General features: G+C 41.5%; 1 protein-coding gene across 1 annotated transcript in view; it reads right to left on the bottom strand.

Annotated features, from left to right (window-relative positions):
• PYGB (glycogen phosphorylase B) overlaps nucleotides 1–13,982 on the bottom strand; it is a 52,748-nt gene extending 38,766 nt beyond the window's left edge. Inside the window, 2 exon segments of the mRNA XM_074317351.1 lie at nucleotides 12,488–12,679; nucleotides 13,045–13,982. Coding sequence (XP_074173452.1) covers nucleotides 12,488–12,679; nucleotides 13,045–13,381 — 529 coding nt within the window. The 5' untranslated portion in view covers nucleotides 13,382–13,982.
• Between the last annotated feature and the right edge of the window lie 4,463 nt (nucleotides 13,983–18,445).

Consider the following 18,445-nt stretch of genomic DNA (forward strand, 5'->3'; position numbering starts at 1 on the left):
AGAACTCTCCTACACTGCTGATGAGATTGTTAAATGGTGCAGTTCCTCTGGAAAATAATCTGGCAGTTCCCCTTAAACCGTTACCGCTTGGCTCAGCAATTCCACTCCTAGGCATATATCCAAAAGAAATGAAAACCTCTGTCTATTCATAAGCTTGTACATAACAGCCAAAAAGTGGAAACAACTCAAATGTCCGTCAATTGATAAATGAATAAATAAACTGTGGTATATCCATACAATGGAATATAGTTCAGCCATAAAAAGGAATCACATGCTATAAGAATGAACCTAGAAAACATTACACTAAATGAAAGAAGCCAGTCACAAAAGACCACATATTGTATGATTCCATTTATACGGAATATAGGTAAATCTATAGAAACAGAAAGTAGATTAGTAGTTGCCTAGGGCTACTACTAGGGAAGATAGGGAGTTTGAGGTGGGTGATAGTTAACAGGTACGAGGTTTTTGGGGGGCCGTAATGAAAATGTTCTAAAATTGATTGTGGTGCACAACTCTGAATATACTGAAACCTTTAAATTATATACTTTGAATGGGTGAATTGTTTTGTATGTGAATTTTATCACATTAAAACTGTTACAAAAAAAACACAGTACAAAAGTTTGACAGATTGCAGTAAAATAAATGTTGTATATAAAATAGAATACTTCCAGTTGTAAAAATGGTGGAATAAAAATGCCTTTGCCCCCTTCTACCTAAAACTCACTGACTATAAGAAAACAGAGGTAGATACATTTCTTCCCATTTTTATAGGTAAAATGATAGTGGAACATAGTGAGGGATCAGTTTTTCCATTTTATTCTTTATTGACTCTGCACTGGGAATGAGGAGTCTTTCTTTACCTCTATATTTCATGAGAAGTCAAAAGAGAAATGAAGACAAGGTAGAATATCTTCTTAGCAGTTTATTCTATTTAGTCCCGGCTGTTATTTCCTACCTCATCCTGCTTTCCTTACTGTCTGGATTAATTAAGCAGCCTGCTATTTTAAAGCCACACATTTATACTTTGAGAACACCATGATTGTTCTTTACTTCAGAGTTTGATTTGTTTCTCTGTAGGGTTATGCCGTAAGTTTCTTTTCCCCCGCCTTCAAGAGAAATTACCGATAAAAATGATCTTGCTTTAAATGTTATATATTTTGAAAGCATTACCTTTTTGAGCATATTAAAAATATGTATTAATAAAGAAAACAAAAGGGTAAAATAGTTGTCATTTTAAAAAATCTGCATGGATTCATTTTAGTTCTGTATATAAGTTTTTTTTTCAAGTTTGTTAAGGTATGAAGCATATTTTCTATATATATTTACCATTTCTACTTGACATTTTAGAAAAACTCTGTTTTTGAAATGAAGGGAAGAGTCACTTTGGAACTATCATTTTCCTTTTTAAATGTGATCTTTTGTTTTGGGTTTCTTGATATTCAGATAATTTAGTGGGTTAAACAGTCTAGATGCTCTGATGTTTGAAAGGGAAACCACATTTCAAATCTGTAATTACCATGAATATTTAAACTGTCTCATGATATTCTATGTTTTTTTCCTTTGATATACATCAATTTGTTTACTAAATTAAATATTTGCTTAATAAATAAATGTAAATTTCATGAATTATAATTTTAGAATTAAAATTTATTCTAGTTATGAAGAAAAAATAGGAATACAAAAAGTTGACAGCAATTTACATAAACTACATTGATTCTGTTTCTTTGTGGAGATTAATTATGTGGAGACATAATTCAGAGATTTTCAGTATCCTTAAAAATATTTAGTTCAATGACTTTAAATCTGTAGAACTGAAAAGAAGCTAAGAACTTTATTATTTGTCATGACTCAAAATAAAAGCTGTTCCATTGGATAGTCACAAGAGTAAAAAAAAGAAATAAAGAAAAAAAAACAAAGGTGGCAAGTCAGGACAGGTAAAACTAAACTAGAAAGCGGGTGCCTCATTCCACTTTGCCACGAAGCAGAACATAGGGACACAGGTAACTGTCCACTGCTGGTATCTGCTATCTGAAGATAGGGAAAGGATAAAGCGCTTCACACTCGCATATGCACACACAAGCAGACATACACTTGTGCACACACACATGCACACACACACTCACATGTGCACATACAACCTCACACGCACGCTCACATGCACTCACTTGTACACCCATTCACACTTGTACACTCACATACACGTGTTCGTGTACACTCACACATACAGTGCATTCACACATGTGCACACTCACACGTCTGTATGCACATACTAACACACACACACACACACACACACACACACACACTCACAAACCTGGGACCTAAGGAGGAGCTGCTTTCTCTAAGCTGCACAAATCAGGTCCCTGCCCCATTATCTAGCTGCAAAAAGCTGGCTCAGGAAGAATTCCTTCCACTACAAGAGATGAAGCTCAGGATCTACACCCTGAAAATAAAAATAGGAAGCTAGACGGGGAAACACGGGCAAAGAGCACCCAGCATTTGCCAAGGGGCAAATGAAATTTGTAAATACAGAGTCATCCAAGAAGTCAAGAAACACTGATAAGGTAATGAAAGGACCTGACCAAGCATGGGAAAGAAATAAAATAAGAAATAAAACCACCATAGAAGTGGAGGTACCACTGAATACAAAACAAAGGCAAAGCTGAAAACAAAAACCTGGCTAAGGACAAGTGAAAAAAGCGGGAAAATATGAAAAGAATTGAAGAGAAAAATATCGATATGGAGTACAAAAGATAATTAACATCTGCATCAGTGTCCCTGAAAAATAAACTGAATATAACGTTAAAAATTTATCATATGTAATTTAAGAAAACTTTCCATACGTATTTAAATCTACAAATTGAAAGAACATGCACACATATTTTAAAAATCACAGAGTTCAGTCTTTGCCTTCTTAAACTTTGATTATTTGAATGTATAGTTTCTAAACTACTACATATACAAATTTCAATGCACTTTAATTCACAAACATATAGTGTAATGAATGAATCCACATAGCCTACCACTGCAGTGACTACTGCTCAGGGTCCACTGCACTTTCCTGACTTTTCATCAGCTTGGCTTTATTTACCCTACACTTGAACTGATTTATTATTATATGGGGTTTCCATAGCACTGCACCTTCCCTCCCTCCAGACAGGCCTTAGTAACCAGTGTGAGAATACAGAGCCCAACAAAATCCAGCTGTCTGAGAAAAGTGTGAGTGAAGATTTTGAGCACAATCATTTCCTTTTTCCTACACAAACAGAGGCTTGTTCCCCCCGCATACACATACTTTTGGGGTTCTCCCCAAGAGGTTTCATAAAAAATTGGAAGGTCAGGAATATGATCAAGATGTTTTTATTTTGACTTTATAAATATGTATTTTAAAGTTTAGTTTGATCTTTGCTAAAATTTCTAACTTTTAACTAGCACTAAAAAAAAGTGTTGTTTGTTGTCACGCAGCAGCCTACCCGTCTGTTTCCTCAGTCAGACAGAAAAAGCAGAGAACCATGTGATTTCACTGATATGTGGTATATAAACCAAAAACAACAAAAGAACAAGACAAACAAATAAGAAACAGAAACTCATAGACACAGACAATAGTTTAGTGGTTGCCAGAGGGTAAGGGGGGTGGGGGTGGGAGATGAGGGTAAGGGGGACCGAATATATGGTGATGGAAGGAGAACTGACTCTGGGTGGTGAACACACAATGGGATTTATAGATGATGTAATACAGAATTGTACACCTGAAATCTATGTAATTTTACTAACAATTGTCACCCCAATAAATTTTTAAAAATAAATAAATAAATAAAATAATAAAATAATAAAAAGAAGAGTCTGTGAGACTAATCCTTTCAGGGACTTTGCTTCACCTTTGTGCTTGCACCTTGTCTCCGTTTCACCCCAGAGGACGGCTGGTTAGCCAATGATGAGTAAGATTCCCCATGGAGGGGACAACTCAAGCCAGGCACAGTGGAGTGGGGTCCAACAAGAGAACCCTCGGGGTTGATAGAGGTGGGCATAGAGCCCCACCTTCCCCCAGTTAAGGAGAGCTTCTGCCTCTGTGGCTGCATTCCTTCCCACAACCTGCATGGGAAGAGATTCAATGGTATAACAACATCAGTTCTCCATCTATCCATTTCAGTAAGTTTCAGCATAAAGGTTTTGTCTCTTGGGGAGGTACATCCTGAAACTGACAGTTCGCAGGCAAGGGTAATTAGTTCAAATCAGTACAATGTGTGAAATTCACAGACCTTGGAGAAAACAATGTTGCTTTCTTGCGTGTGCATCAATAAAAGCCACAGGGCAGCCCAATTTGGGGCTCTTAGTCCTTTGAGGCCCTTGGCCTTTGTTTCATACCTTTCTTGACCTGTTTCTTACTTTCTTAACCCTTCACCACCCCTTCTCACTGCCTGTGTTGCGCCACAGTTGTTCTTCCAACAGCTTAACTCTTTTTGTAAGGGAGGGAGAGTGAAGCATATGTTAAGTCCTGGAATCGCCCCCCCTCAGACAGACAGAGGACACGATAATGCAAGTTACACAGCGAGGTTTATTTCCAGCTAGCTGGGGTCCCCGTCTCTGCCCGACGCAGCGGGTTTTAACAAGGACCCCCAGCCCTTAAAGCTAAGGGTTTTTATATCGTTTCTAAGGCACTCAGTAATTTTCCGTAGTTTTAGGGAGTACAGGTTAACCTACAATTCTCACATAGCTAAGGCATTAAGTAATTTTTTTCAGTCTTAGGGAGTGCAGGTTGAGCTATGCTTAGAGAGTGCACGTTGAGCTGTGCTTCAAAGAGTTAGTTTATAGATAAACTACAAAAGCCTCCATAGCTTCAGAGAGCAGGAGATAAGCTATTAGGCATCTGGTCTCACATAACAATTAAGCCATTAGGTTATTTTAAGCTCAGGGCTGTTAATCCTATCTTAACCTTAAAGTAGCAGTTCGTATGCTAAAGTAGCAGTTCTCATGCTAACAGTCTCTTGCAGCATAAAATTGGGCCAAGTTGGGCCAAGACTTGAAACTTTTGAATCTCTTTCATTTTCTTCCCATGTTGATCACAGATATCAAGGGTTCAGCAGTTTATTTATTCTGCAAGTAGCACTGGGCAGTCTCCTACTGCACCTCTGCATAAGAAGGGAGCAGAGCACCATGGCATCCAGGCCTCCGAACACCACCACTCAGAAGAGACTGACTGTGTCAGCTCTAAGCCAGGCATGGCTGCAGGCCTGCTGAGATGGAGTTCTGAACTCTGGGACTGTGGCTTGTTTTTTTCTGTTGTTTGTATGTGTGTGTGATTTGTTTTAAGAACTTTCAGGTTTTCTGCAAATAAGTTGATCTTGTTTTCCCCAGTTCCCTTAAGATGGTTCAGAGTAAACACCATGAAACTGAAGAAAGCCAAGAAGATGCACAGACTTTGAACTGTGCAGACTGGGGTCCAATCCTGATACCTACCACAGCCAGTGGTATGATATGGGTCACTGCACCTCTCTGAGAACACACCTACCTCGGGGTTCAATACAGGGTTAGGCTTGGACTCACGCAACACTGGTTCTCTTACCAGGCCAGATAATCAGGGAGAGTTGGCAGTTCTGGAAAAAAGCCAGTTGCAGGCACAGACAAGGGGACCTGCCTGCAAAGAGCCAGCTTCTTGGTGGCCTTTGCTGCTGCAGGCCTTAGGCCATCCCAGGCCAGGTCCAGCCTCTCCACCACTGTAGCCCCTCCAGCCTCCTCAGTTACCCTTTGTGCAACCTTGTGTAGGGCCTCCCTGCTCAGGGAGTGCTGGTCAGAGAATCAGACATGCAACTGCTTTAGCCTGAGAACAACAGGGATCCTTTAACCTCTCTATAGCAACACTTGGGGGGCCTGCCCCCTGGGGTGTTGAAGTGGGCCTTTGATCTTTCTTGTATGTGGTCCCTTGCAACATTACTATAACAAGGGTTAGATGGCTTAGGGACAGGCTTAATTTTTTTAGTTGGGTTTATTTATTAGACACAAAGCCTATACCAAAAGGTAACATGACAGAAAAGCATAAAAGCTCTTCAGCACAAATAGATGAAAAGAAGATCAAGACAAATATTATACAATACAGTAATTTTCCAAAGACATCTTAGGCATTAATGAACTCTGTGGAAATGGAGTTTAATATCAGTAGATAGAGGCTAGTTTTCCTCTTTACAGTGAGACTGAGTTGGACACTGAGAGATCTCCAATTTCTTTTCCCTCTCCTAAAAGGTTTTTTGAGCTTTTGTTTAACACGAGAGTCTGAACACCCTGCAGGAAAAGGAAAGAAAGAACTTTTCCAATACTCAGGATAACAAAACAAAGACTGGGCAATTCCTTTCACCAAGAACACGATTCTACTACAGGCAGAGCTGGCCAGAGACGTCATCCTGTGCCAAGAAAATGCAACCAATGCTCCTCTTGTCTATTAGATTCTGTCTGTGCCCCCTTCCCCATTCCACACTTTCACACAACCCCCCCCACCGCCAGCCCTGGTCTTAACACATCAGCTGTCATCTCACTGTGGCTAAGTGGGAATAGAGAAACTCCCATGGCCGACTGCTGTCTTGCTGCTGGACAAGGCAAAGCTGGCCCTGACATGACACAGGGACACTGACCACTGACTCAACACAGAGGCACAGCATTCCACTAGCTAGCTCTGGTGTGCTCCCATCCTCTCCAAATATACTGGGGCCACCTCCCTCCTGCCACCCTCCCCAGCCCAACCCAGATAGGAGGGGAGCAGTCCTCCTACCTGACAGACAGCCAAGGTTCACCCTTGCCTCTATGGACATGTCACATCGTCCACTGTGCTGCATCTGAAGAGCTTTTTGGAGGGTAACACCAAGAACAGCTTTATAAAACCACCACAACATTGTGTAACAATATTGACCTAAGATTGCCTACCACATCTCCTAACCGCAACCTGTGAAGTCACACTCAAGCACTTTCTTTTAGAATTAAATGCCAGGGAATCTTGGCTTTCTGCAGGTAACTAGTAAATTTTGTCTCATCGTGGATCATCATTTCCTTTTTCATTTTAGGTAGCAGTACCTAGGTAAAGAACACAGAACCTTTGCTCAAAGTCAACCTGGAAAATGTAAAATATAATAAAATTACAAAATTTGAGAACTTACAGGGACTTTAGGGACCATTTAGTTCTGCAGGAAGCAAATTTATCTTTTTCTCTTGTGACATCACATTTTTACAATCCTCTGCCTTCAGCCGTTAAGCTCTACAAAACGTCTACTCACTAAGATCCCAGAGACAATCGGGAAGTCTCCTTATCACTGACAGATAAGCCATGGCCTAAGCAATTTCTATTACATGATCTGGACTATGTCAAAGGATATTTATAACTAGTGGGGTACTAGTCAGTTTTTTAAACAGAGCTACTTTCACCTTTCATTTTAAACAATGTTTCAAGGCTGAGAAAAACACTCAGCTAAAACTGAAATTACATATAATTCCTATCCAAGAAGACCCTATTGAAGACACCATGAACCAAACTCTTCTGTGGCCCAATTACCTTTCTAAACTCCCGTGTTCTCCTCTTCACTGTATCCTAAGAACTTCATTCTGTAAGAGGTAGGGAGAAAACCTCCTATCACCTGCTGTTTATTTGCTTCATGTCTTCGATTGTGTGGGTTTCTAAATGGCTTAAAGGCTTGCTCTGTTTAATAAAAATTAGGTATAATCTAAAAAGATTTATAAAGTTCTTTCAGCTTTCTTATTAGTATTTATTAGTGGGACAACTGGCAAAGCTGACATCCGTGGACGATAGCACATGTCATTGAGAAGTTTAATCGTGCACTGTGGTTGTGTAAAAGAGTCTCCCTGATTTGAGGAAGCACACACAAGTTTTAGGAGCATCAAAACTCCAAACTTTAGGAGCACCTGAACTTACTTTCAAATGGTTCAGAGAAAAAAAATGTATTTATTTATACACATATATAGAAAAAAATAACAAATGTGTTAAAATGTTTAATGTTTGGGGAATCTGGATGAAGAGTATATGGGAATTCTATGTATTATTCTTGCAACTTTTGAAGTCTGAAATCATGCAAAATAAAGTTTTAAAAAATCATTTTAAAAGGACTGGGATCCCGAAGTGAGGTCAGTTACAATATTTCATAAAGATACAAAAGGTCCTTGCTGCCATCCACAGCACCTGTGTGTCAGTCAGAGTTCTCCAGAAAAACAGAACAAGACAGACATGCACATAGAGATTTATTTTAAGGAACTAGTGTAAGAGACTGTTAACAGTAAGGCCTGCCGCTTTACGGTTAACCCTATCTTAGGGTTAACAGCCCTGGCGGCCCTGAGCTCAAAAACTGTTACTTTAAAGTCAGAGTAAGATTAACAGCCTAACAGCCTTGAGCTTAAAACATCCTAATGGCCTAATTGTTAGTTCCAAGATGTGGACATAGAGACCAGGTGTTTTATCTCCTGATATAGAAGCTTTTTGAAGTGTATCTATTGTAAGCTCTTTGAAGCATAGCAATCTGCACTCCCTAAGACTTTAGGAATTACAGAATGTCTTAGTTATGTGAGAATTGAAGTCCATACTGTACTCCCTAAGACTTTAGTAATTACTAAGCTCCTAAAACTGCTATAAAAACCCTTAGCTTTGTAGGCTAGGGGTCCTTTGTTAAAACCCGCTGCGTCGGGCAGAGACGGGGGACCCCAGCTAGCTGGAAATAAACCTCGCTGTGTGACTTGCATTGTCGTGTGTGTCTCTGTCTTTCTGAGGGGTGAAAGATTCCCGGACTTAACACTAGCTCATGTCATTGTGGAAGTCGGAGACCAAAATCCAATGGGGTTGGCTAGCAGGCTGGAGACGTAGGGGACAGCTGCATTTAGAGACCAAAGAGTCTGCTGGCAAAATTCCTCTTACTGGGGAGTTGTGGTGGTTTAGTCTTTGTTCTATTGAGGCCTTCAACTGATTGGAGGCCCACCTACATTAGGGAGGGTAACTGCTTTACTTGAAGTACACTGATTTAAATGTTAATCTCATCCCAAAAACACCATCACAGGAACATCCAGAATAATTTTGGACTAAATATTTGGGCACTGTGGTCCAGCCCAGTTGAAAAAGAATATTAACCATCACAGCCTGAAAGAGGCCAAACTGTCCTCTACAAAAAATCATGGCACACGCTCAGAGAGATTTCTTAATCTCATAAAATGATGGCTTCACCTACCTTCCGCTTGGCAAGCTCTCAGGATAATCAGCAACACAAAACATCTGCCCCTCATCAGCTTCTAACCAGAGAAAATAACTTTGTGCTATCTGCTGTCAGGGAATCCAACCCATGGGATACAAGGTCAACTTCACACACACAAGTGGAAACACATCATAACTGGGTATGTTAACAAGATTCCAGTGGCTGGTCGGAGCACTAATTAAAACAAAATCTCAGAAGTGGGGGCTGTGGGCAGTGAAGGCTACAAAACACTGCTGTAGATTATCTTCCTTTAACTCCCAGGTCCAGCCAAACCAAAACAGTATTTGTATTCATTATAATGAATACAAACTAGAAATATTTAAGATAGCAGTTTAGACCCCCTGGTAGAGCTCCTTTTCCTTAATCTACCATTGAGATTATGCCATGAATTTATTAAAAAGGGCCATAGGAAACGTTATTTCAATCACTGCAGGGATAAAGTAGGTGGTTATATAGTAAATTGACTATTCCATCCACCCACTGCAGGGGTGATGTAGGCCAGTTATATAATAAACTGACAATTCCATCCACTAACTGCAGGGATGCAGAAGTCCAGTTACATAGTAAACTGGCTATTCCATATGGTCACTGAAGGGATGCAATAAGGCAGCTACATAGTAAACTAGTATTCCATCCACTCATTGCACCGATGCAGTTAGGTCAGCTGTCCACACTGCACAACATCTGCTTTCAAGACCCACAGAAGAAATTTCATACCTACCCACCGTAGAAGTTATCGCAGATTCCGTGACTCCCATAAGTGGATATGATCTGCCATTTGTTTTGGTTGCTAGATCTTATGTTTCCATTTTGTCTCCTGACTTTGTATCCTGAATTAAAACTATTTTCCTACCCTTACTGTCTTGCCCCAATTTTCTCTTTGAGATCATCTATTGGTTTGAAGCTTTTGTGTCATACCTTGCTCATGCATTCTGAAATTCTTTTTGGATGGAGATGGAATGTCAATATAATATGGAAACATTTTATAAGCAAACACAAAACCATGTTTTAGAATGGCAAGGGACCTCAGAAATAGGTTACCTAACTCAATCCCCCTCATTTTAAAGATAAAAAAACTGAAGCCAAGAAAGTTTAAGAAGTCAAATGAAGTCCAAGGTTGCATAGGCTGAACTGCAAAGCCAGAACTAAAGGCACTTGATTCAAGTGAGCCATCTCTCACCACCCAGTTCTATGCCATTCCTGAGTTTAGAGTGGAATTCCAACCTTACCATCACCTTACCATCACTTCAAAGAATCCCTGAACAGTCTTTAGAACTAAGTGCTGCCTCCTGCCAAGCACACACCTCTCAATTTTAGCCAGATTTTTAGACTTGCTGATTTGCCAGGCAGACTGCTTGAAGAATCTGCCTCCCAGCCATGAGTTTCAATTGTTTCTGCTGTTACCAATACAAAGAACTAAAAGAGTTATGAAACAATAGGTACAGCACAATACTATTTAGTGTAATAAAAACAAATGTTTCTACTAGTATAGGAAAAACAATGAACACAAAATGTTTGTAGCACTTATAATGTTATTACTAGATGGTGAGATTACAGTTAACTTTTTTTTTTGGTTTAATCTGTATTTTCTAATTTTTATTCCAGTAAGCATAAGGACTTGCATAATTGTTTAAAAGACAAAAATAATAAAAGCACTCTAATTTATTAAGAATAGATAGGCAGGCAACCCCAGTCTGAAGTGTGATGGTACAAGTCCCTGAGGCTATTCCCAAGGCTGGGGTTGTGGCTCTGCAGGATTTTTATTGGGAGCCCTGGGCTCTGACCCTAGTGATACTTGTTTCTGGTCCATTACAAGCAAACATGTAACTTTTGCAGAAAAAGGAGATGAGCTTATTTTCAACATGAATTAGCCAGACTGAAGCCCTTAAATTTCAATTCTCCTTTTTAAAATGGCCTTCCTGTCCAGAACAGGCAAACATCCTTTCATTTACAGGCTGTGTGGTTTCTTTAAAAGAGAAAGGTTTCCACCTATTGCCATCACAGCAGACAATCAAAACTCAGACCACTCACTGAGGATCAGCAAACCTGTTACGTTAGGGGGATTAATTCTGTTCATGAAATGTCATTTCGATAATCCCTGAGCCCATCACTGGCCTTTTGAGGACCTTAAACATACATAAACTCTAAGGGAAGTCCTAAGGTGTTGGGGTGTGTCCTGCTCCAGCTCCAGGGAAATGCTCTTGAATGTGCAGCCAAAGCCATACACCTGCTACATAGATGATAAAAATGATGTTGCAAAGCAGAACTCTGCCATCAGCAGGGAATCCTGGGGGAGCCACTGCCTCCTGGCCAGTTTCCCTGGCAGTCATCCCAAGCCTTTGTGGTAATAACCTGTTTTAGCCATTTGGTGCCACTGCTTTCTACGCTGTGTTGCATACTAAATATGAAGAAGCCTAGTTGGTATTTCAACAAATCTGTCCTTTTACCATTTCTTTTAGAAAAACAGAGTGCCCCAAAATAAGTTTGAAAAAGCAATCTCATGCTTAGCAATTATTAAGCATTTCTTAATGCCCTGTGAAAATACTCTAAAATACTGCCAACAAAGCAACTGCCCAGTGCACAGGTGTACACTGCAAGTCAAATCTTTACAAACTGACTTTCACGCCTGCAAGTGTGTCCTTTCCATGCCAGTTTTCACTCCACCTTAGTATAGCAGAAAGAACAAAATTCTACTGGCTGCAGGGGGGCTGGTCCAGCCTATGATACACTTACCAAACTGAAAACTACCAATGATATTAGAGAAGTATGTTTACTAACATGGAGCTGTTGAAAAAGTTACAAATACTGAATAAAACAGAAAAGCCACAAAACTGTATATGCAATATACTTTTTAGAAATGTGTATATATATTTAGGAGTAGAAAAAGATCTGAAAGGACATACGCCTATATTTTAATATAGATGAGAGTAATAGAGATCATCAGCGTCTTTTCTGTATTTTGTATTTTCCTGCCTTAAACATAAATTTTTGCAAAACGTAAAAAGTAACAATTACTTAGTCTCCTTGAAACTTAAGGTAAGTAAAGTTGTTCAAGGAAGGTGTGGACCTTACAGCCTTCTTTCCGGGGTTTTTCCTGAGCTTCTGACCCCTCCTGCTTTAGGAAGCATCTCCAACGATTTTCCTCTAATCGCTGTCTAGCCAGAAAAAAAGCCCCACAATTTCCTGCAAATTACAGTTCACCCCCTGCCAACTCATGAACTACCCAGGCCTCGTTCCAGTCTCCTTTTCACCCACAAGCTGCTGCAGAAAAACAAAGGTGGGGCCCGGGGTAAGAGGAAGCCCCGACTCTGCAGTCATCACGGAAGCACACGGCTGGTGACAGGACGTAAAATTCCGCCAGGATCCAGGGCTCAGGAATTCCGGGGAGGCAGTGGAGGTCTGCAAGGCCAGAATCCTAGGGCAAGTGTCCTGCAGGCTCCGCACTGAGCAGAGGGGGCCAAAGACCAGATACCCTGGGGCCTCGTCTGCCACGGATGTAGAGGAGAGCAAGAATCTGCTCTGCGCCCCGGGTGGCGCGGCGGGAAGTACCGGGCCAGGCCTGTGTAAAGCTAGCAGCCCCCCAAGGAAATGCGGTGGGGGCGAGGCGGGGATCAGGAGCCCCACCCGAAGCTATTTTCCTCCGCGAGAGGGCAGTGTGTGGATCCCCGTTGGGCTGTGGGAGCGGACAGGATGACCGTGCTCAACTTAGAAACCTTCCGTAGGCATTGGCCCTACGTGCCTCTTTCTTGGGAGCAGCGCAACGCTTTCTGTCACTTCTCGGGGGCCTGTGGCTCAACAGACCGCGCACAAAGGACTTCCGTTTTTCGGGGTGGGGCAGCGGCCGCAGCAGGATGAGAGCAGAGACCCCAGGCATGGGACTCGGCCTCCGGCGGCCGCCTCACCTTAGGGTCGCGCTCGTAGTAGTGCTGCTGCGTGCGGATCCAGCGGCCCACCAGGTGGTCGCGCACCGTGTGCAACAACGCGAAGAAGTAGTCACGGTGCCTGGTTACGTTGCGGTCCTTGACCAGTGTGAAGTGCAGGTGCCGGATGAAGCTCTTCCTCACCTCGGACACGTCGCCCAGCCCCGCAATCCCACGCACACTTACCTGCTTCCGTTTCTAGCTCTCTGTCACCGGCTTCGCCATCGCGCTGGAGGGGGAGGGGGAGGGGGAGGGGAGGGGGAGGGAGGAAGGAGGAGGAGGGAGACGGGGAACACCGAAGATGCTGAGGTAGCTCTGGCGCCAGGGACTGCGACTACGCCGGCTGGCACGGACCGCGCCTGCGCCCGAGGCAGGACCGAGAGTGGGGCTGGGCAGTGGGGAAGGGGAGGGGGGCCCCGGAGAGATGGGGCGGCTAGGCGTGGCTTTATTCAATGGAAGCTGGCGTTGGATACCTATTTTGTAGATGAGGAAGCTGGCGTGATCCGCCCATGGCCACCCTAGAGCAGATCTGACCCCAAGTTGGCCAAGTCCCGCAGAAGTGGGAGGCAACCGGAGGAGCTGGACAACTTGGGAATCAAAGCTGCGGTCATGTTAGTCCCTGTGCCCCTAGGGCAAACGGGAAAGACGCTGACCCCACTCTCACCTGGCTTTTGGGGTTTCTGGGGCCAGCGACCCTCTCGCCCTAGGTGACCAGCTGCCCCCAGACTGGAGTATCCTGGGTACTGGGGTGCAGACGTTAAGGGAAACCGAGCACACACTTCAAAGGCAGTCACCCATGCCTAGTGGGCCCAGTCTCCTCTTGAGGTAGGGGTGGCTCTGAAAATAACCAGTGTGGAGGAAAAACATCTAGCCTAAGAGAAAGCTAATAAGAGTTTATTTGAGCCAAACTGACGACATGTGCCGGGAAGCAAAATCTCAACGGATTGAGAAAATGCTTCGCAAAATGGCAGTTTGCAGCTTATTTTGTACATAGAATCAAAGGAGAAAGGTTACATGAAATCCTCTGGTGGTAGATTACAGGGGTGTGGAAGGAAGCAAAGCGGGGAAATCTCTGGAATTGGATAAAAGTAAATTGGAGAGACAGGTACTTCTTTCACATAGGTGGTACAGGACAGTTAATAGTTCACATAGAGATGTTAATCAAGGGACAGGAATAATAATGAGGGATTCTGTACTTTCCTGCTCTGGTCCACAAAAAAGGATTACTGACATTCCAAAGATGTCATTTTAGGTGCAAAAAGACAATAGACAGGCCCACGTAAGGGCACAGATTAACTTTATGAAGGAAGCTAAAGATGTGACTTCCTGCCATGGCCCACTTAGTTATGAAACTTTTCATGCTCACACCATCTCATGTGGTTATTTTCAGTCTCCTTAGCTTGTCACGTTTAATATGTGGCCCCTATTCCATCCACACTTCCCCCTTTTGGTCATAGATCAATCCGAAGGATGCATCGATGATCAACCTTTTGGTTGGATAGGAAGGCTCATTCCTAGGAAGTCTTAGTGTCAGCGTTTGTCTTGCTGAGTGTTGGACCATTGGGGGTGGGACAAGACCATAACCTTAGATGGCAGTCAGGGCCGAATTATTTATTTACATTTAAAAGAAAAGTTGAACAAATGGGAGGTATTCAGATCCTATATGTCTTCATTAAATATATTCTGGATCATTTCTAATCTTTGAGCTATCATAATCCAAGTTTTGTATTTTTTTCCTCTGTCCGTCTTACTTCCTCTGTTTTTTTGCATCTAGTATAACATGTACAAACTAGGACCAAGAGCAATAGCATCAAACCTGTAACACCAATTAGGAGCAGAAAACGTACAATGTTAGACAAGTATGAGTCCGAGGGGAGCAAACATCCTAGCCAACCAAAGAACCCTTTACATGCATTATCATAATTTTTTAGTAAGTTAATATGTTTTCCTCCCTCGTCTACTGCTATTGATAAGTTATAAGTTTGGCTAGATGAATGAAGGTTCTCTATTATTTCATGATCTAGAACTTCTAATTTTTCTTTTGGCCAATTGTTTTCCATAGAAATGATTTCATGGGGAGAATTAAGTTCAATTTCCCAATATGTTGGATTTTCAGTATCAATATTATCATGGGTTTTATTAAGCTCAGGCAGTTAATTTGCCTATGATTTTAGTATTATATTGTATTCCCATAGCATTTACTATAAACCTGGTATCATTATAATAGAAATTAGTATGACAAGAATTTTCTAACCCTCCCCAATTAAAAAAGTCCCCTTCCCATATACCATATATTGTTGTTTGTTGGGGTGGATATGATAGGTCAGGATTGAGTGAAATCAGAATTCCATATAGATTGGGGACATAACATTTACATTTTAATTTAATATGGCCTACTTAGTTTACATTGGAAGCACTCAAGTGTCATGTATTAATCTAATTTCTGTTAGCTGTGTAAATGAGAATTGTAACTTTAAGGTTTAATAGGGGCCAAGGCTGTAAGAACATGATGGTGTAAATTACAATTACTACTTAAAATTTTCTAGAGGCCAGGAAGACACTAAGAGTTTCATAAATAAATTTTGTGTGTCTCAGCAGCCATTCTAGAGGGCCATATTTGTATAATATACATCCACTTCAGCTTCTATCTGAATTAATATAGTTAGTAGTCTATGTTGAGTTAGGGGTAAGCATTATTGGGTTTTAATTTTTACATATATAAAATTCCTTCCGCAATGCTTCTTTTCCACTAATCTCCCTACATAAAACTTGACTTGTCCTTCTCAGTTTGTCTCCTTTTCCTCATTCAGAAATAATCAACTTACTAGGACAAAGTACTTTCTTTTTAACCTCTCTTAGAAATACACACACATCCCTTTTCTTCCTTTTATAATAATATTCCTTCTAAATTTCAAAACCATAAATATAATATTGATAATGAAGTTATCTCGTATACCTTTAGCAATTATTAACAGTTGGGCTATGTAAGTTTGTTACCAGAGAGTGGGCCTTCCTCGGTGCGGTGTCCTGGTTCTTGGCATCTCAAGCATAGAACTGAATGAGACACGAAAGTAAAGGGGTGAAAGAGTAGTTTATTAGAAGAAAGGCTACACTTCAAAGAGGTTGAAGCCCCAGAGAAGTATAGAAGAGAAAGTACACTCCAAAGGGTTTAGAGTGGGCCACTGAGCAAAAGGAAGTCTTGAAGACTCAAAGGTCCAAGGGGGCATTATTGAGGCAGGATAGTTAGTATGTTGGTTAGGTAGACAGTCGATGGGGGGGGGGGGGGGGGACCCTGGTGGAATAAACAAAAAAGCAGCCATATCCTGAAACTCCAGGCCCTGGAATGTCTCCTTCACACCAGGACAGAGACATGGCAATACACCTTAAGGTTAATAGATAATCTCAAATCCTTTCTGGCTGGACAAAGGAGCAGATCTGATAGATAGGGATCGGTTAGCTTGTTAGACCCTTCAGCATGAGCAAACAGGACAAACCTGGTAGGTGAAGTCAATTAGAAGGCTCCAGCCCCCTTCCCCAAGCAGGCAGGGGAAGGTATAAAAGTAAGAGCTTTTGCCTCAGTCACTGGGCACCCCCATTCGAGACCCCCTCCCGCTCGGGAGTGGCAACTCCTTCTCCTGCCTCTAATAAACTATCCTGTTTTTAAAACTTTTTGCGTCTCCCTGGTCCGTGTGTCCATTCTTTGACTTCACGAGACATAATCCCGGCCCACACCCAGAAACTGCAGGCAGATCCAACATCATCTACATCAATAGGAATAGGTTGGTTCGTTAATCCCTTCAGGATGGACAAACAGGACAAACCTGATAGATGAATTAGAAGGCTCCAGCCCCCTTCCCCAAGCAGGCAGGGGAAGGTATAAAAGTAAGAACTTTGGCCTCAGTCACTGGGCACCCCCATTCGGGACCCCCTCCCGCTCGGGAGTGGCAACTTCTTCTTCTGCCTCTAATAAACTATCTTCCTTTACAACTTTTTGCCTCTCCCTGGTCCGTGTGTCCATTGTTCGCCTTCACGAGACAGGATCCCAGCCCACACCCAGAAACTACCGGCAGATCCAACATCACCTACATCATTTGGGGTTTCACAGAAAAATATTCTTACTTCACTAGAGGGAGTAAATGCCCCTTATCTTCAGAGGTGAACAAGTTTTTTGACTTGTCCGGGGGTGCACACCTACAGGCTGGTTTACCTAGCGCTCAAGTCTGGATAATTTGGCTGTTTATTGCTGCTAGTCTAGTTGCAGTATCAACTAAATTATTTCCGTGTCCTTCTATGATGGCAGACTTAGAACGTCCTGGATTTTCATACTTGCCTATTGTTTTGGTTGTTGTATGATACCTAATTTAAATTATGTAACATATTTTCTATTCTTATGGGCTGCCCTAAGGAAGTTAAGAAACCTCACTGTTTCCACAAGTTATGAGCTACACCAAAGATGTAGCAACTATCAGTGTAAATATTTTAGCTATTTGATCTTTGGCTCATTTACAAGCTACTGTTAGATCAATTAATTCAGCTTATTAGGCTGATCTTATTCAAGTAAATAAGAAACTTAAATTTATGTTTACCATGAAAGTTATTGCATGTAGCATAAGAATAAATCATCCACATATTGGATGAGGTAGAATATCTGGAAAATTCAACATTATTCAAATCAGCTTTTAGTATCTGAGAGAAATAGGTGGGACTCTCTGTATACTCCTGGGGCAATACTGTCCAAGTAAACTCTGATCTTCACAGGTGGAAAACCAAAGAGGTATTCCTGTCTTTTATTTTATAGGAATGCTGAAAAGGGCACGACATAAATCTATCCCTGAAAAATACTGGCAATACACACAAGCACAGGATATCTATTTATAGCTCTGAGATCCTGTGCAAATCTCCATCCTTTCTCCTGGGTCTCTTTACTGGAAGGATAGAATTACAGGTGCTCAGACACAGAATTATAAGCCCTCCTTTTAAAGTAAACTCTGTTACACCAGCTGGAACAATAAGCTAATTCCAGCTGGTGTAACAGTGGGCCATAACCATTACAATACCCATTGTGCTAAATTTCCTTACACTGGCATGTACTCATGCCCCAGGAGGGCTCATGAACTCCAGTAGTCCTAAATACAGAAGTTTACATAACTGTTAGCAAAATTCAGTTCTTAGATTTAGTTTTCTTGAGTAACTAAAGACCTAAATAAGACAATATAAAACATAGAAAAATATTTTGATGACACATAATTTTTGATTTTCAGGCAGAAAACTTTTTCACAGTATCAGTAG

The sequence above is a fragment of the Rhinolophus sinicus genome, linkage group LG13 (assembly GCF_036562045.2).
Source record: "Rhinolophus sinicus isolate RSC01 linkage group LG13, ASM3656204v1, whole genome shotgun sequence".
Classification (NCBI taxonomy): Eukaryota; Metazoa; Chordata; class Mammalia; order Chiroptera; family Rhinolophidae; genus Rhinolophus; species Rhinolophus sinicus.